This window comes from Nansenia antarctica (assembly GCF_963989245.1).
Source record: "Nansenia antarctica genome assembly, chromosome: 8".
NCBI lineage: Eukaryota > Metazoa > Chordata > Actinopteri > Argentiniformes > Microstomatidae > Nansenia > Nansenia antarctica.
Window position 1 is genome coordinate 31413055 of NC_137678.1, and position 20893 is coordinate 31433947.

Genomic DNA, 20893 nt, shown 5'->3' on the forward strand with positions numbered 1-20893 from the left:
CTCTCTCTCTCTCTCTCTCTCTGTCTGTCTCTCTCTCTCTCTCTGTGTCTGTCTCTCCCTCCCTCCCCCCATCTCTCTCTCTCTCTCTCTCTCTCTCTCTCTCTCCCCCTCCCCTCCCCTCCCCCATCTCTCTCTCTCTCTCTCTCTCTCTCTCTCTCTCTCTCTCTCTCTCTCTCTCTCTCTCTCTCTCTCTCTTCATAAGGCTCTATATCAGAGAGTGGGCATCGGGCCCATCGTGAGACCCAGAGTGAGACAGGACAGCATTATTGTTGTTGTTGTTGTTGTTGTTGAAGGAGAGCTCTGCATCTGTTCTGTCAGCCAGACAACTTTGAACATCTTTCAGACGCTCAGCGTAGCGTCAGATGTTCGGTTCTGTTCCGTCTCATGCTCTTTTGCTCTCTATTTCTATTTTTATGATGATCTCTCGTTCTCTGTAAAGCTCCTCCTCAGGACTTAACTTGTTTCCTGCCTTTCATCTGCAGAGCCTTTGATTGCACATGATGGGGCCCCAGACGAGTGTGACGAGAGGTGTGTGTGTGTTTTTGTGTGTGTGTTTGTGTGTGTGTGTCAGTCTTAAATCTTTGCCAGTAAGCTTGAGGGGCAAGGCTGACACCACTGAGAGAAGAAAACAATGAATGCACCTCAGCATTCCACAGTCGTGATGCACTTTCCAATCAATCTGTTGCATCCCTACCTACCTGTTGCATCCCTACCTACCTGTTGCAGACGCGGGCCACCACCCCGAGGCTGTACACCAACCGGTAAGGTGAGAGTGGTGTCGTGTGTGGTAGTATATATGTTCCCGGTGGTAATGGCAGGTATTTTGTGGGTAACCAGATGCCCAGTCAGAGTGGTTTGTCTCCCCTACCCTCTTAAAGGTCCCATATTATGAAAACCCCCCACCTTTTCAGCGGTTGGTGTACTGTACATTTGGATCTCTGATGACCCGACTAACACAGAAACTGTGAAATCAAAAAGCAATTCGATCAGTTTCTTTTGTGGGTTGGCATATTTCGGGACAAAACATGCGTTCGACAAGCCGTTCAGATTGTCTGCCCCCTCCTACGCTGATCGGGGTCTCATCGAGGCTCTCTGTTGGACGTTTCCCCCCCCCCCGGCCGTGCCTTCTTACATTCAAAGGGAAACAGATAGTTTCTATTTCAATGTTTTTTGGGATTCCTCGCTGCCATCAAGCGAACCGCTGATGATTGATCCTGACCCGTGAACCAGCCCTCCCAGAGAAACAGCCCTCCCAGAGAAACAGCCCTCCTAGAGAAACAGCCCTCCCAGAGAAGGGACAGACACAGATGCGTTTAGAGGCGTGCTGGGATTAAAATCTGACTGGTAGTTTATTATCAGTGAAAAACTTGAACGATATGTTTTGGGGACCCCCAGAGGACCTGCATTAACTTGTGGAAAAACAGCATAATAGGTTTCCTTTAAATCCCCATGAGAGAGAGGACGAGTGGTTCTGCTGGCCTCCCTCTGTGCCTCTGCTCTCACCAACGCCTACACACACACACACACCCACACACACACACACACACACACACACACACACACACACACGACTTGTCGTCATCGCTAACACAGATTCTTCTCACACACACAGGCAGTCTCATCATCATTATCAGTCCCAGCCCTGTGGTCTGCTGTGGTGATGTCATTCAGATCTAATAGATAGGTCAGCACTCTCTCTCTCCCTCTCCCTCTCCCTCTCTCTCTCTCTCTCTCTCTCTCTCTCTCTCTCTCTCTCTCTCTCTCTCTCTCTCTGCATGCCTTCGTGTCTTTTTCCCACCCCTCTTTGTCTCTGTTCCTTTCCTCTCTCTCTGTCCTCTCTCCCCGTCCCCTGCCTCTATCTCAGGGTTGGGCTATCTATATCCCTTCTGTGATCGACAACATATGTTTCTCTTTAAAGGGGCAGTCTGGGATTCAAACAATAACAAAGCAGCTGGATAAATGTAACTACTCTCAAATCCAAAGACGGATCTATAGACTGACCATCCATGAGATCAAAATGATAGTTTGAACCAGATTTTGAAGCTATCACTGTTACAATTGCATTGTTTACAAAAACGTTTATTTTGGGGTCTGATGGGTAAGACAGTTGAACTAAGCTCATGTGGCATTTCAAGTTATGTACTTTACAAATAAATGGCTATGTATTATCGGCTATGGCTATGTAAAAAAATGTACTATATAGTTTGGTGACTTGCAAGTCCGGCGGCTGTGGCGCAGGAGGTAGAGCTGCCGTCTAATGATCGCAAGGTTGGCAGATCGGCGGTTCGAGCCCCGGCTGGCCACATGTCGAAGTGTCCTTGGGCAAGACACTGAACCCCAAATTGCTCCCAGTGAGCGGGCCGGCCGGCGCCTTGCATGGTAGCTTGCCGCCATTGGTGTGTGAGTGTGTGTGTGTGTGTGAATGGGTGAATGAGAGGCCGTTGTAAAGCGCTTTGGATAAAGGCGCTATATAATGCAATCCATTTAAAACGACTTGGAAGTCCCAGTCCTTGGAATACTCTAGAGAAAACGAGATGTCGGCCAGTCTGTTCTCTTGTCTGCTGCTTCCCACGTGGGAGTTTGATCAGGAGATGTTTCTGAGTCTCCCCTCTCGCCTCGCCTCACGCCTCCTCTCGTCTCGACTCTGAGGAGACACTATTTCTGACACTATTATTTTCATACAATATTTTGTAACACCATTCTTTTAGCGCCCCTTGTGAGTGGAGGCACGCTAACGTGGGACCAGAGAGAGCTGCCTCCACCGCACCGCACCGCCAGGCCCTGTCAGGACTGGTGCTTTCTGCTTTGCCACCCTGTTGCTTCTAAAGCAGGAAAACATTTGAGCGGTCTACACACACCACATTCTTTTTTAACCATACGGTACACCCATTTGTATCATAATCGTCATGTCGGTTTTCCTCTTTTCTGCTCGGGGATATTCTTGGCCCTGGTCAGAGATGTTGACAGTTGGATTCGACCTAAAATGGAAGACGGGGCATGTCCGGAATAAACCGGACCAACCACACAATATGGCCGCCCGCGGGAGACCAACCCAGGATAGGTCTATGGTTTACTGTGGCACGGCCTTGAGACTGGTTTACAGCCTCAGAGCTGAGGGGACGGAGGGGGGCCCCAGGGGGTTAGAAAAAGTGTGCTGCTTAAAGGCATATTGACCTAATGGCCACAGATTATGACTTAATCCATACTAATCCCCAGGTGGAGGGAGGGTGGAGGGTGGGGATTGTTTGGTGATCTTGGTGAGCTAATTTCACACTCAGGGACGACAGTTAGGATATCGTGAGTTTAGAATTATAAGGTTCTATCTTCGTCTAGGGTAGTTCAGAGATATTGAGCGTCAAAGTTTTTACATTCCATTATGTTTTGTGAGATGGAACCTTTGTATTTTAGGAATTACTAACTAAAACATGTAAACATTTTAAAAATAACACCACACAGGCATTAATAAACACCTAATGGATCAGATTATGTAAAAAACTCAATTTTGACAAAAATTGAGATAGAACCGTATAATTCTAACGTCACGATATGTCAGTGTTTTATAGTGTTGTCATACAGCGTTGTCACCCCTTCTACGGAGTGTCCTCGGGCTTGCAGTAGGGTCGTGTCACGTGGTATTAAATGCTAAATGAGACCTAACAGATAGGTGTTATTAGAGGGTAAACTAACCTGTGTATCTCATCTCCCTCCTTTTGTTTGAATAGCTGTTGGCATTCAGGCTGTTGACTGACTGGCGGTAAAGGCTAGGGTCTAGGGTTCGCCATCCATCACTATTACTCAGTGAGACGGTTGGGAGTTTTATGAGGCTGACATAATAACAGTCTTTTAACAGGAGAGCCGCGCTGCCTTCACACCACTGGCGGAGAGGAAGGGGGAGGAGGGGGAGAGAAGGGGGAGGTTGACAATGACATGTAGTTATTCTCTGGGCAGGAAGAGTAAATACACGACTTCCTGGGCCGAGCTCAATAAAACCCAGTGGGTCGGACTGTAAACCTGTCTGGACGTCTTGACGAACAGCCAGACCCCCGCTGGTGCTAATACAGCTAACGGAGGGTTGGCTTCACAGTTCACACAGGTGTGTGTGTGTGTGTGTGTGTGTGTGTGTGTGTGTGTGTGTGTGTGTGTGTATATGGGATGGAACATGGGATGACGATTTTGCCGATTTCCATTGACCAATCAACGGTCTGCAGCGTCACACGTCACACACAGCCTGGCACAAAAGTACCAAAAGTAGGCCTACCCCTCTCGAACTGGGACTAAAAACGGCACGGGTACTATGGCCCGGTACGGCTCAGTTGGCAGTTGAGAAAGTGAAAACAAACCGGGCAGACTCGGCACGGTAGTGGAAAAGCGTCATAAGTGTGTCTGTGTCGTGTGTGTTGGTGTGAGTATTGGTTTGTGTGTGTGTGTGTATTGGTGTGGCACTGTGAACGGCTATGTGAATGCCTTTCTGTTTCAGTGCGTACAGATGTCTTGGTGTGTGTCTTTTTTTAAAAGTGTGTGGGCCTGTGACGTTGAAATCAGCAGGTTCCTCAGCCAAACGTGCTCCCACATCTCATTGGTCACAGGGACTGACAGCCTAGCCTAACCTTTGGTACAGGGACTGGCTGCCTAGCCTAGCCTTTGGTACAGGTACTGGTACCCTAGCCTTTGGTACAGGGACTGGTAACCTAGCCTAACCTTTGGTACAGGGACTGGTAACCTAGCCTAACCTTTGGTACAGGGACTGGTAACCTAGCCTAACCTTTGGTACAGGGACTGGTAACCTAGCCTAACCTTTGGTACAGGGACTGGTAACCTAGCCTAACCTTTGGTACAGGGACTGGTAACCTAGCCTAACCTTTGGTACAGGGACTGGTACCCTAGCCTAACCTTTGGTAGCTAAATGGACTGCACTTATATAGCGCCTTTATCCAAAGCGCTTCACAACGGCCTCTCAGTCACCCATTCACACACACATTCACACACCAATGGTGGCAAGCTACCATGCAAGGCGCCGGCCCGCTCACTGGGAGCAATTTGGGGTTCAGTGCTTGCCCAAGGACACTTCGAATCGACATATGGCCAGCCGGGGCTCGAACCGCCGATCTGCCAACCTTGCGATCATTTGACGGCGGCTCTACCTCCTGAGCCACAGCCGCCACAGCTGCGCACAATATGGCGAGTGTCAGTTAGCCCGCGGCGCGACTCCTGGGGTCTGCAGCTGATTAGATACCCATACCCCATAACCCCCCCCCGATTGACAATTGGGTTCTCATACATTGGGCCCTATTATGCACTTCATAAGTCTTAAGCAATAAGACGAGGCGGTAGATCTAAACTTAAGACGTGGAGGCGTGGTCAAGGCCACTTTGCTATTATGCGTGCGGTAGTGGGCGCCTAAAACCCGGCGCTAAGCAAAGAAATTAGTCATGGGTGTGTTTTGGGCGTCTTCTCAATCAACCCAATCAGCGTGCCAGGTGCCATTCCCTTTAAGAACCGGCTGCGTTGAGTCATTAGCGCTATGCTATTATGGAAGTCCTAAGAAGGAGGTCAGCGCGCTTCTCTGCAGAAGAAAGTAACAAGCTCGTGCATGAGGTCAAGGCTCGTCAGTTCGCAATCTTATCTCGAGCTTACTCGTTTTCTGTGCAAGGGAACCTTATACTCAAATTCGTTAAAGGAAAGAACAGGTCAGCTGGTTTAAGTTCAACTGCAGACAGGGAGACGGAAGGGAGACAGTCACCTGGCAACATGGAACAACCTTGTGTGATATAGTATTCAGAATAAACACAGCAATCATTATTTTCTGAATAAACACGGCAATACCTCCGCTTGTGAGTTGAGAAGTATTACAGAGGGGTCGCTGGAAGACTGCAGGAATGACAGATGTTGATGTCATTATATTACGCACGGCATGCTCGTACTGTATGTGCACAGTATGCGGAGGCAACATACTGTACAGTGCTGGCCTCTCCCTTCTGAAATAAAGCATTTATACTGTGACCGTAATTGACGTCTTGCCGTGGAGCCACGTGCGTGTTCATGTGTGCCCACATGCATGCGCAAACCGCGGAGGCGCGCTCGTGTTTCAAAACGTGCATGAAGTCTAAACTTAAGAACTTTTCAAACCACTTCTTAGCGCTAGGAGCAAAGTCAGATCGCATAATAGCAGCGGCGCCTAGTGCACTTCATTAACATATGAACACTCCCACAATGAGTAATATATGCACGGGAGTATTACGTCTTATGTGTGGGCGCCTATCGACACCTGCATAATAGCAGTAGCGCGTATGAAGCGCATAATAAGGGTGGCGGTAGGTCTTAACCTGGCGGTGCGTCTTAATTAAGACTTAAGATGGCAAGTTAAGAAGTGCATAATAGGGCCCATTGTGTTTCTAGATTGGGGATCGTAAGTAGAAAGACGTGTTTTCAGTTCCCCCCTGAAGCCTCTCTGTCCCCTCTACCCCCTGTACAGTTTCTTCCTTCTTCTTCTCGCATTTTGACTGCCAAAGGCCCCTGGCCCAAGCATATTCTCCCCTCATCCTCTGCCGCTGCTGCTGCGGGTCATTTAAGCAATATCACACGAGAGGGAGTGTGTTATACTGAATATCAGCACGGCCTCGTACCTACGACCCAATCACAGCCGTGCTGATATTCAGTATAACAGCACGACCTTGAGTGTGATATTGCTTTTATACAACAGTTCTACAGCGCCATTTAATAGTTCCGCAACTGAACTTCAAATGGACTGTTACCTAGTAACCTGAACACAAACATGTAGTCTAATTAACGGTCATTTAGTAGAACATCTGTGCGGCGGAGTGATACATATACTGTAGTTAAAAGTCCCAGTGCTGTTATACTGTATATCAGCCTCTTGTCCAATCAAATTACTTGGTCGGAACTAACTGTTGTATAAACTGGTATATCACCCCCCCACACTCTCCATTTCTGTTAGTGTTTTTTCTCCCCACTCTCTTTTTCTCTCATGTTTTTTATCCTCTTGCTCTCCAACCTGCTTCATTCATTATCCCGCCTCATTCTCTCGTTCCCTCTATCTCCTCTCCTCTATAGCTAGCTTTCCCTTTCTCCCCCCCCCCCCCCCCCCTGTCTCTGATCACAATCACTGGGAGAATCTCCGTCTGTAATGAATCTCACGTACCACACTGGGATGGAGCACAATAAGGCAGGATGGAGCACAATAAGGCAGGATGGAGCAGTGAGATAGGAGACTCCTGAGTTTAGGATACGGGCCTAGCAAGTGTAGTAGGGAGTGTTGATATAAGATATGTTTATATGTGATATAGGCCTAATAGTGCAGTAAGGGGATGTTGGATATAAGATATGTTGATATAAGATATGTTTATATGTGATATAGGCCTAATAGTGCAGTAAGGGGATGTTGGAGGGGTGCGGGGGGTGCTCGGCGATTACTGTAATTAACTGTGTAACTCGAGTCTCAGGCATTTAAATGGCCGGGAGCAGAGGACCCTCAGTACAGGCAGTAGGTTATCCACCCTCCTCCCTGGGTGCCAGATGTTCGAGGCCTGCTGTACACGAGGACCACAAACGCCCTGGAGGCCACAGGTCCTATAGGGTTCTCCGGTACATGACGTCCACACAACAAGACGGTAGAACGAAGCTAATTGAGTTGGGATTGGATAATTAATTCCCCCTAAAACAACAACAGTTGGTGCTGCAAACTGTTCCTTCATCACAGGGTTTTTGGTCACACCCTCCAACTGAAAGGTGTCAGGAATAACGAACAGCTTGACTCATGTGCTGCAGGCCTGCCTTACTCACACAGGCGTCAGACGGGAGATTCACACAGTGTTGATGAGAATAACCGGAGTCATCTCATCTCCGGGAATGTGCTGGAAAGCCCAGAGGCTTCAGAACGGAGCCAAGCAGCTCTGGCTTCGCTCTTAAGGCCTCTTGATTGAGAACAGTAGCTGTCAATCATCTGTGTGGCTACTGTGTACGGTTCAGCAATAAAGGTTTGGAAGGCAGGCAGGTGGTCCTGGAATCTGATCGGCTGATGGCCCGGGTGATGGTTGCCTAGAGAGAGAGAGGGGAGGGAGGGAGGCAAAGAGGGAGGGAGGGAGGGAGGGAGATCAGTCATCTGGCAGCATTTGAGGAGGAGGGGTGGGTGAGGTGGGTGTGGTGGAGCTGTCAGATGTTGGGCTGAACTTTGGCATAGAGGTAGGGAGAATGCCTGACGAAATCTGAGCAAAGAAGCCAAAAAAAAAATCTAAGCAAAGAACTTAGGGTGGGAGGGGGGGGGTGCGTTCAGCAAACACAGCTAATAATTGACATTGACTTATAGGCAAACTGAGTGGTCAGAGGTCAGAGGAGAATCTCAGAGGATTTGCTTTTCCCATTGATTGGTTTGTTTGCACTACCTGTCCAACAAAGCCATTCTCCTTTTCTTTCACTTTCCTACCAAACCCTGTACGTGCGTGCGTGTGAGAGCGAGCAAGTGAGTGAGAAACACATAGGGCCTAGAAAGAGGGAGAGAAGAGGTACTTGTCAGATTCAGTTTTCCTCCACAACTCCCTCGTGAGGCCGCCTGTGATGATGACACTGCCCTCAGGACGCACACACACACACACACACACACACACACACACACACACACGCACACACACACTGCGCTGTCCCACGTCAGAAGATTAACGAGCGTCTCAGTGAGGTCAAACGCCGTGGCGACCCAAAACAAAGTGGGAGGAAAGGAACCATGCATTATTTATCAGACCGCCAGCTCCCTGTGTGTTCCCAGGGTGTTCTTCATGTTCTTCATACCCAGTGTGTGAGCAGGTCAGGGTGTTCTTCATGTTCTTCATATCCATGTGTGTGTGATGTCAAACCACCTGCCTTTGTTCTCCCTAACGGCCACTCAGCATCGAGAGCAAGCACGAAGTCACTATCCTCAGCGGGCTGAACGAATTTGTAGTGAAGTTTTTCGGGCCACAAGGAAGTAAGTTTTCTGATTACGTGTGTGTGTGTGTGTGTGTGTTTATATGTCTGTTCTAGCCCTTTCAGATTATGTTTAGAACATGTCTTGTCTGTCTCTGCCTATCTTGTTTGTCTTTTTGTCTCTCTTAACCAGTTGATTGTTTTGAACCCCCTATCAAGTCCCTGTCCTCATCTGATCTAATCTGTGATACATGTTTTCATTATTTTGTTCGGTGAGAAGGCATACAGATACACTGAACAAAAATATAAACACAACATGTTTTTGTTTCTTTTTGCACCACTTTTTCATGAGTTGAAATCAAAGACCTAAGACGTTCTATGTACATAAAAGACCTGTTTCTCTCAAATTGTGTTCTCAAATTTGTTGAATCTGCACACGAGTGGCCTTTTATTGTGACCAGCCTAAGGCACATCTGTGCAATCATCATGCTGTCTAATCAGCATCTGGATATGCCACACCTGTCAGGTAGATGGATTATCTCAGCAAAGTGCTCACTGACACAGATCTGACACAGGCCTTTTGTGTACAACTCGTGAAAAATTGGAGCAAAAACAAAAGTATATGTATATTTTTGTAGTGTAAATAAGAATCAAATTGAGAAAGGGCTTACTCCAAAGTTTAGAAACCACACTGAACGTCTCTTGCAGATTTATCTTGATAGCCTCGGAGCATTTTCTTTTCTCTATAATTACCCCCTCCCACTCCCAATCTAACCCAATCCCTAATATAATAAAGACATTGAGTCAGGAAACAGGGATTCAAGTTTCTGGTAATTATTGGTCTTAATAACGTTCCAGGTTTATTCAAAGTCGTAACAGGACAGTGAAAGAGATTCATATGATCCTACTGGATCGAACCCAGGCCCTCAGGTCAGTTACCACAGGATAAGCCTCCTGTCAAGAGCGTGATGCGAGTTCACGGGGATAGGGGTGGTGAGTGGGGGGGGGGGGGGGGGGTGTGAGCATAGAATGGACCGGAACGCAGCCGGCTCCCCTCAGGATTGGGCAGAAGGAGATCCTGTCCCTCTGCAGGAAATACACCCTGTTTTACACATCATCTGTCAAACCTTGTGTGTGTGTGTGTGTGTGTGTGTGTGTGTGTGTGTGTGTGTGTGTGTGTGTGTGTGTGAGTGTGAGATGCAGAAAGTACTGCTGTGTGTGTCTGTGTGTGTCTGTGTGTGTCTGTGTGTGTGTGTGTGTGTGTGTGTCTCTATGTGTCTGTGTGTGTCTGTGCGTGCGTGTCGTTCCAGTCCGACACATGAGGCTCTCGTTACGCACAGTTATTCTGGGAGTACATTATCACTCATTCACACACACGCACGCACACACACACACACACACACACACACACACACACACACACACACACACACACACACACTGCTTTGATGTCTCTATATCACACAGAGTGATTGAGTGGGAAAGAGGTCTGAAGCGCCTCTGGCTAAAACACATTACTGCATAAGAATCTAAAGAAAATAAAGGACTGCTCAATTCTCCATGAAGTAGTAGTGCTTTGACCAATGTGAGGTACTATAGTCCTGCAGTATTGGGTCCATAAAAATGAATAACGCATGGTTATGGCTTTGTTGTCCACTGTCCCTGCTGATCAACCTCTCCCCCCCCCCTCTTCTTTCACTCTCCCTCCCCCCCACCGTCTCTCTCTCTCCCTCCCTCTCGCTCTCTCCCTCTCTCTCCCCCCCTGTCTCTCTCTCCCTTCCTCTCTCTCCCTTCCTCTCTCTCCCTCCCTCTCTCTCTCTCCCTCCCTCTCGCTCTCTCCCTTCCTCTCTCTCTCTCCCTCCCTCTCGCTCTCTCCCTTCCTCTCTCTCTCTCTCCCCCCCTCTCTCACCCCTCCTCTCTCTCTCCCCTCCTCTCTCTCTCTCTCTCCCTCTCTCTCTCTCTCTCTCGCTCTCTCTCTCCCCCCCTCTCTCCCCCCCCCTCTCTCTCTCTCTCTCCCTCCCTCTCTCTCTCTCCCTCCGTCCCTCCCTCTTGCTCTCTCCCTCCCTCCTCTCTCTCTCTCTCCCTCTCTCTCTCTCTCTCTCTCTGTCTCCCCTCCTCTCTCTCTCTCTCTGTCTCCCCTCCTCTCTCTCTGTCTCCCCTCTTCTCTGTCTCCCCTCCTCTCGCTCTCTCCCTCCCCTCTCTCTCTCTGTCTCCCCTCCTCTCTGTCTCCCATCCAGCACCATACGAGGGCGGTGTGTGGAAGGTGCGAGTAGACCTACCGGACAAATACCCTTTCAAATCACCATCTATAGGTACGTGGTCGGGGGTGGGGGGTCAGGGGTGGCTCGGTGGGGTTCATACTCACTCCCTCAGGTGTTGAATAACATCCCAGTCTGATCTGCACCCTGAGCTTGTGTTTGTCCTCTTGTTTGCAGGATTCATGAATAAGATTTTTCATCCCAACATCGATGAAGCGTAAGTGTGTCAGAATGACCCTTTTATAAAGAAACACTCACAGGAATGATCACTGATAATAATCCATTAGCAGGAAATCGTGAGCTTAGAATTATAAGGTTCTATCTCCATTTTTGGTCAAAATTTAGTTTTTTACCTAATCTGATCCATTAGGTGTTTATTAATGCCTGTGTGGTGTTATTTTTAAAATGTTGACATTTTTGAGTTAGTAATTAATAAAATACAAAGGTTCCATCTCACAAAACATAATGGAATGTAAAAACTTTGACGCTCAATATCTCTGAACTGCCCTGAACGGAGATAGAACCTTATCATTCTAAGCTCACGAAATGTTGCCTCTATCTTAAGGGTGGTCACTGCCTCGGCCTAAACGGACAGAGCTTTTTAACCGTGCGTCATTCAGAATGATGTCTGCACACCGTAGCTCGTGGTGCTTATGTTCCTCTCCCGTGATCGTCAAGTGATGATGACCCTGTCTGATAGCTGACGACGCCACCTCCTCCAAATGCTTCTATTTCATTTAGTTCCCGCCGCCAGAGGGGGTAGAGGGGGGGGGATGAAAGCAATTTTCTCTTCAAGGACACAAATAGATGTTTTTGTTCATTTCCCAGATTAAAACGGTGAGAGGCATTACAGGATTTAAACCACTGAACAGGAACCTGATCGTAATAAGAATAATCCTCCTGTAGCACGTTGCCACGGCGGCAGCGCTGGTGATGAGGGAGGCACCGCCTCGAGCACTCCCGGGCGTATTGGTGGATTTATGCACGCCTCTGAAAGTGTAGTAGTAGTGTTACCCACTAGCTAGCAGAGGCTCACAGTGGGGAAGAAAGAAATCAAGTGCAGTGTAGAGGGAGTTCGTGACGAATTATAAGGTTCTATCTCAATTTTTGGTCAAAATTTAGTTTTTTTTACATAATCTGATCCATTAGGTGTTTATTAATGCCTGTGTGGTGTTATTTTTAAAATGTTGACATTTTTTGGGTTAGTAATTCATAAAATACAAAGGTTCCATCTCACAAAACATAATGGAATGTAGAAACTTTGACGCTCAATATCTCTGAACTGCCCTAAACGGAGATAGAACCTTATCATTCTAAGCTCACGAGTTGGTTATGTGTTCCTGTCCTAACCCCCCCCCTCTCTCTCTCCTCATCGCCCCAGGTCAGGGACGGTGTGTTTAGATGTCATCAACCAGACGTGGACGGCTCTTTACGGTGAGTGGGTTCGCCTTAACGTAGCCTGTTAACCGTCTGACGGCGCTAGCGCCATATACTAATTGTCTTGCCCTGTACATGCTTCCTGTTCCTCTGTTTACGTAGGTAGTCATGGTTACATCCTCTCACAGTTATTGATGCTATGACTCTTCTTGCACTTCGAGCCAAGTAATCCATCTCAAGATCTCAATCACAACAGCAGGCACAATCAACGTTGCTGTCAGGCTGTCAACAAACACACTACATTGACAAATTTGATAAAACTCACCAATGAATCCTTATAGACGACCACCGACCGATAACATTCCAACAACAACAGTTTGTTTACATTGCAAAAAAAATATTAAGGTGAAAATGAAAAGAAATAGTGGCTAAGTGCCACTTAGTCATTCTTACTGTTGGGGAACAAACTTCAGAGCGTTACCTTCAGAAGGAGACCAACCCGTTGCATTTTACTCCAAATGGTTCAAGAACAGCTTTCAATTTACTTTGGATATACCTTGGATAGGCTTCTTTATTATTAGGCTAATTCTACCGGAATGGTAAGGGGTTAAATAGACCACCTTTTGAGTCCTAATCTGATCCAACCTTTTAGGGGATAAATGTTTTACGTATTTTTATTGAGATTTGTTTGAACAAGATGAGGAGGCAATGCAGATCGATGTGAATAAATCGAAGAAGAATTCTCTCCAAAGTTTTGTATCCACATCTATCCCAGATTTATCTCGATAGCCTTAGATAATTTTTCGCACGGGCATCATGTGACGAGCAGAAGCAGTGGTGGCCTCTGGGTATTCAGCTGCAGTGATGCCCCCTAATCCTCTTAGTGCTTGTGAACGCTAGCTAACGAGCTAATACCCTGAGCACAGCAAGGTCAGGAAACATACTGGTCTGTACAGGCCTGTGAGTGTCTCCTGACAGCCATGATTAACTACCTGTCAGCTGCGATGGTGCACCAGAGACCACGCTGTTATCACTCACACACACACACACACACACACACACACACACACACACACACACACACACACACACACACACACACACACACACACACACACACACACACACACACACTCACTCGCACGCACGCATGCACACACACACTCACACACTCACACTCACACACACACACACACACACTCACACTCACACTCACACACACACACTCACACTCACTCACACTCACACTCACACTCACACTCACACTCACACACTCACTCACACACACACACACACACACACACACACACTCTCACACGCACGCACTCACACACACACACACACACACACACACACACACACACTGTCACACACACTCACACACACACACACACCTCTCTCTCTCTCTCTGTATGTCTCTTTCTCTTTCTCTCTGTCACTGTCACTGTTTCCATAGTCACTGTCCGTCCCCGTCCCCCCCCTCATATTATTTACATGGTTCCCTGTCACAGTCTCTCCACAAGGTTGAGATAGCAGCGCTGGTGTAAGTGACTTTGAACAGATGTTCCAGATGTTTCCCCAGAGCTTCTCATATGTCGCCCAGGGGACCACAGAGGCTACAGACTTGTTTTAAATGACTTTCTCACTTTTCAAACGGATGTTCTGTGAGAGAGAAGGTGACGGAATACTAATCAGAAGATCACTGAAGTTATGAAACGCCTTGGTAGTGCAGGGTTCATCGTGGATCTGTGTGTGTGTGTGTGTCCCCCCCCTCTGCTGTTTTGCTGTTAGGTCTGTCAATCTGATTAGGTAATATGTTTGATTTGGCCTATTGTCGGCTTGGTGGAAAGCCAGTGGTTTCATGAGCTTTTTAACCAGCGTAAAGGACCAGAAGAGAGAGAGAGAGAGAACGAAATTGGTCGTCAGAAAATGTAGTGGTCGTCATGGGGAGGGCGAAACAACCCAATCAATGACTCATTGTCTGGGTCTGCCTGATTCTTCTGATTAGATCCGTACAGACCAACCAAACGCTTGAGCTGGACTGCTGCAGAGTATATGAGAGGCACTGGCGGACTCAGGGGGGGGGCAGGGGGGGTGACCGCCCCTCCTGGTGCCCCCACGGTTGAGAAACGTCTCGCTTAAGTGCCCTTTTGAGTGGCAAAAATGAGAGGACGTGCCCTATTGGTGCCCCTCCAATGGTCTAAACTTGACCATGTGCCCCCACAGTTGAAAAACGTCGCACTAAAGTGCCCTTTTGAATGGCAAAATTAGAGAATGTACCCTATTGGCTGCCCTTCCAATGGTCTAAACTTGACCATGTGCACTGATGGGGTCCCATGTTGTGCAGTAGGTGCCCTTTTTTTCTTTTCGGCCCCCCTGCCCTTCAAACAGCCTGAGTCCGCCACTGATGAGAGGCTCCAATATTTGACTGGAATGGAATGGACTTTATTTGTCATTGCTATAGTACAGGTACCAAACAACGAAATTTAGGAGGGGTGGCTCCCCTGGTGTTAGGAAAGGAAAAAGAAAACACATTTTAGAAAAAGCATAGATGCATAAAATCACAAGAAGGTAAGGAGCTGGTTTACATCAATAAAGGCTATGTACACAATCCACTGTACTATACTGCACAGATAGTCAACTAGGGTTGTCATATTGCACAAAGAGTGTTTTTTCACATTATTTTAAAGTGTCACAGTTTGCAGGCTTGAAAATGTACATGTTTGTGCCTCAGCACTAGCTGCCATACAATCCGTCCGGACTGTCCTGGGCCCAGAACTTAGGCCTTTTCTGTGTTCAGGGCCTTGACGGCCCTGTGGTAGAAGCAGTCCTTCAGTCTGTTTGTCTTAGCGGCCGGGGTCCTGTACCTCCTGTTCGAGGGCAGCTTGACAAAGTGTACGTGCCCAGGGTGGGTCGGGTCCCTGGAGATCTTGGAGGCCCTCCTGAGACAGCGTGTGTTGTACAGCTCCTCCAGAGAGGGGAGGGGGGCGCCGGTGATCTTCTGTGCTGTTCTCACGACTCTCTGTAGCTCGTTTCTCTCCGCTGTTGTGCAGCTGTGGAACCAGTTGGAGATGCCGAAGGTGAGGATGCTCTCCACTGCGCCGTGGTAGAAGGCCACCAGTATCTCCTGCTTGTTGTGTTGTTTCCTGAGGCATCTCAGGGTGTATAGCCGCTGTTGTGCCCTCTTGATGGTGCCTTTAGTGTTGTCCTTCCAGGCCAGGTCATCCCGCATGTTGTGTCCCAGGAATCGGAGGGTTGAGACTCTCTCCACGCTCTCTCCGTCGATGAGCAGGGGCTGGATCTCGGACTTTTTCCTCCTGAAGTCTACAATGAATTCCTGGGTCTTTGACTTGTTTAGCAGCAGGTTGTTAACCTTGCACAGCTTGCTCAGTTGCTCTACCTCATCCCTGTACGCCGCCTCGTCCCCCCCTGAGATACATCCCACCACGGTGGTGTCGTCTGCAAACTTTACGATGTAGTTGCTGGGGTGGACGGGGGTGAAGTCGTGGGTGTAGAGGTTGTAGAGGATGGGGCTTAGCACGCAGCCCTGGGGTGACCCAGTGCTGAGGCTGAGGGCTGTGGAGGTGTGGGGGCCCACCCGCACCCTCTGGGGGCGGTCGGTCAGGAAGTCCTTGATCCACGCACATATAGAGTGTGATAGACCCAGGTCTAGTAGTTTGGTCACTAGCCTGTCTGGAAGGATGGTGTTGACTGCTCTCACTTTACAATATGAATGCCATTATTGTAACATTTACAATGAGTACTGGCATCTAAAATGACTCCCAGCAGTACCACCTTCTTTCATTCCCTTTCAAGGACTGGTAGTATACACACACTCAACAGTGACACCTAGTGCACATCTGTGGTACTGCACCTAGGGCAGGTGTAGCAGAGAGACAACAAGGCCTGTTACCATAGACCCAGAGAAAGGGATTCTTATTCATGCTGTATCATCTGCTGGTCATACACAAAGGCCCCGTTCCAACACTACCATGTATACTTACCCCCTCATCCCTCACATCAAACAAGTACAGTATGTGGACTGTGTAAGCAGAGGTGGCTCCATTACCGTGTTACATATACAGTAGCCTTCTTTAATCTCCATGACAACGCTTCCCACCCTATCCAGTCCAGTCAGAATAGTAGGGACTTTAACACTAGAACAGCCGTGCCTTTTTTACCTAGGTACTAAAAGAGCCGCTCTTTACAATGCTAAGCTGCTATTTACACACAACGACCACTAGTTGGCCGCTTGTAAATTAGCCTGCTTCCTACACAGAAAAAAAACTGCAAAATAGCTTCATACTAGCTTATCCTGATGTGATTTAGAAAATGTAAGGATACTGGGTGGTAGAACGCACATATCTAGGAAAAGTCATGAAAGGAGGGTCCTGAAACTTGATAGAGTGCAAAGATATAACATCTCTGTTTACTCACAGGGGTCAAATGACCCCTCATGGCTGTTGTAGTGTTAAGCAGCGACAGTTGAGGGGATGGCGGCTACGGCGTTTCGAGGAAAAGTTTTTTTTCTTTCTGCGCATGTGTGACTCTGTCTCCACACTCCCTGGTGTCTCAGACCAACTGTCACCTACGGGAGGACGACTGGTTTTGCCGTCCTCAGTGACGCGTCTGCGACGGCAGGACGAGCGGAGACAGAATCTCGCACACGCAAAGTGGGAAGAAAATAATTATTCTTGAACAGGGCCGGTCCTAGGCATTTAGGTGCCCTAGGCGAGAGTAGGATTTAATGCCCCCCCCCTCCCCCCACATTTTAGGAGCGCCACCACCACCACCACCACATTAAGCCACCAGTACTGCCTCATCACCACCCACACATTCCACAGTAAAAATTGACAATGGTTTCAAGACAAAAATAGACAGTAGGCTGAGACATATTTTCATAGAGACAAAATTATCTTTTTGGAATTTGGCGCCCTCCAGGCATTTGGCGCCCTAGGAGACCGCCTAGTTCGCCTATGCCTAGGACCGGCCCTGTTCTTGAACGCCGTAGCCTGTCCCTTCAACTGCTCACTGCTGCTGAAAGTCCCCTAATGATCACTTCTTCAAGGAAGTAGAGGAAGCAGTTTTTGAGCAGTCGGTTAATGACGTGTCCGTGTTTCGGTCTCCCCCTCTCCCTCCCCCCTCCCCACCTCCCAGATCTCACCAACATCTTTGAGTCGTTCCTGCCCCAGCTGCTGGCGTACCCCAACCCCATCGACCCGCTGAACGGAGACGCCGCCGCCATGTACCTCCACCGGCCAGAGGAGTACAAACAGAAAATCAAAGGTACGCCCGTCGCCCAATCACAACGCTCCTCCACGCTCCACGCTCCCACACAACGCTCCCACACAACGCTCCCACACAACGCTCCTCTACGCTCCCACACAACGCTCCCACACAACGCTCTCACACAACGCTCCTCTACGCTCCCACACAACGCTCCTACACAACGCTCCCACACAACGCTCCCACACAACGCTCATACGCCACGCTCCTCTACGCTCCCACACAACGCTCCCACACAACGCTCCCACACAACGCTCCCACACAACGCTCCCACACAACGCTCCTACACAACGCTCATACGCCACGCTCCCACACAACGCTCCCACACAACGCTCCCACACAACGCTCATACACAACGCTCATACACAACGCTCTCACACAACACTCTCACACAACGCTCTCACACAACGCTCCCACACAACGCTCCCACACAACGCTCCTACACAACGCTCATACGCCACGCTCCCACACAACGCTCATACGCCACGCTCCCACACAACGCTCCCACACAACGCTCATACACAACGCTCTCACACAACGCTCTCACACAACGCTCTCACACAACACTACCACACAACGCTCTCACACAACGCTCCCACACAACGCTCCTACACAACGCTCCTACACAACGCTCCTACACAACGCTCCTACACAACGCTCCTACACAACGCTCTCACACAACGCTCCCACACAACGCTCTCACACAACGCTCTCACACAACGCTCCTACACAACGCTCCCACACAACACTCCCACACAACGCTCTCACACAACGCTCCCACACAACACTCCCACACAACGCTCCTACACAACGCTCCCACACAACGCTCTCACACAACGCTCTCACACAACGCTCCCACACAACACTCCCACACAACGCTCCCACACAACGCTCTCACACAACGCTCCCACACAACGCTCCCACACAACGCTCCCACACAACGCTCCCACACAACGCTCTCACACAACGCTCCCATACAACGCTCCCACACAACGCTCTCACACAACGCTCTCACACAACGCTCCCACACAACGCTCCCACACAACGCTCCTACACAACGCTCCTCCACGCTCCCACACAACGCTCCCACACAACGCTCTCACACAACGCTCCCACACAACGCTCTCACACAACGCTCTCACACAACGCTCCCACACAACGCTCCCACACAACACTACCACACAACGCTCCCACACAACACTACCACACAACGCTCTCACACAACGCTCTCACACAACGCTCCCACACAACGCTCCCACACAACGGTCTCACACAACGCTCCCACACAACGCTCCTACACAACGCTTCTACACAACACTCCCACACAACGCTCCCACACAACGCTCCTACACAACGCTCCCACACAACGCTCCCACACAACGCTCCCACACAACGCTCCCACACAACGCTCTCACACAACGCTCTCACACAACGCTCCCACACAACGCTCCCACACAACTCTCCTACACAACGCTCCCACACAACGCTCCCACACAACGCTCCCACACAACGCTCCCACACAACGCTCCCACACAACGCTCCCACACAACACTCTCACACAACGCTCCCACACAACGCTCTCACACAACGCTCTCACACAACACTCCCACACAACACTCCCACACAACGCTCTCACACAACGCTCCCACACAACGCTCCCATACAACGCTCCCACACAACACTCTCACACAACGCTCCCACACAACGCTCCCACACAACGCTCCCACACAACGCTCCCACACAACGCTCTCACACAACGCTCCCATACAACGCTCCCACACAACGCTCCTACACAACGCTCCCATACAACGCTCCCACACAACGCTCTCACACAACGCTCCCATACAACGCTCCCACACAACGCTCTCACACAACGCTCTCACACAACGCTCCCACACAACGCTCCCACACAACGCTCCTACACAACGCTCCTCCACGCTCCCACACAACGCTCTCACACAACGCTCTCACACAACACTCTCACACAACACTCTCACACAACGCTCCCACACAACGCTCCCACACAACGCTCCCACACAACGCTCCCACACAACGCTCTCACACAACGCTCCCATACAACGCTCCCACACAACGCTCCTACACAACGCTCCCATACAACGCTCCCACACAACGCTCTCACACAACGCTCCCATACAACGCTCCCACACAACGCTCTCACACAACGCTCTCACACAACGCTCTCACACAACGCTCTCACACAACGCTCCCACACAACGCTCCCACACAACGCTCTCACACAACGCTCCCACACAACGCTCCTACACAACGCTCCTACACAACGCTCCTACACAACGCTCCTACACAACGCTCCCACACAACGCTCCCACACAACGCTCCCACACAATGCTCCCACACAACGCTCCCACACAACGCTCTCACACAACGCTCCTACACAACTCTCCTACACAACGCTCCCACACAACGCTCCTACACAACGCTCCCACACAACGCTCCCACACAACGCTCTCACACAACGCTCCCACACAACGCTCCCACACAACGCTCCCACACAACGCTCCCACACAACGCTCCCACACAACGCTCTCACACAACGCTCTCACACAACGCTCTCACACAACGCTCCCACACAACGCTCCCACACAATGCTCCCACACAACGCTCCCACACAACGCTCTCACACAACGCTCCTACACAACTCTCCTACACAACGCTCCCACACAATGCTCCCACACAACGCTCCCACACAACGCTCTCACACAACGCTCCTACACAACTCTCCTACACAACGCTCCCACACAACGCTCCTACACAACGCTCCCACACAACGCTCCCACACAACGCTCTCACACAACGCTCCCACACAACGCTCCCATACAACGCTCCCACACAACGCTCTCACACAACGCTCTCACACAACGCGTGACAACACAATGCTCCCACACAACGCTCCCACACAACGCTCTCACACAACGCTCCTACACAACTCTCCTACACAACGCTCCCACACAACGCTCCTACACAACGCTCCCACACAACGCTCCCATACAACGCTCCCACACAACGCTCTCACACAACGC

At 49.6% G+C, this 20893-nt stretch overlaps 1 protein-coding gene across 2 annotated transcripts in view; it reads left to right on the plus strand.

Moving 5' to 3' along the window:
• Positions 1 to 20893, plus strand: part of ube2h (ubiquitin-conjugating enzyme E2H) — a gene marked incomplete at its 3' end in the record, with an annotated part of 44620 nt that overhangs the window by 13308 nt on the left and 10419 nt on the right. The window contains exons 2-6 of one of the 2 annotated variants that reach the window (XM_080538676.1): positions 8898 to 8974; positions 11151 to 11225; positions 11349 to 11388; positions 12553 to 12605; positions 17706 to 17834. In XM_080538676.1, coding sequence (XP_080394802.1) covers positions 8898 to 8974; positions 11151 to 11225; positions 11349 to 11388; positions 12553 to 12605; positions 17706 to 17834 — 374 coding nt within the window. The remainder of the gene's footprint in view (positions 1 to 8897; positions 8975 to 11150; positions 11226 to 11348; positions 11389 to 12552; positions 12606 to 17705; positions 17835 to 20893) is intronic. The other variant, XM_080538677.1, reaches the window with a different exon arrangement.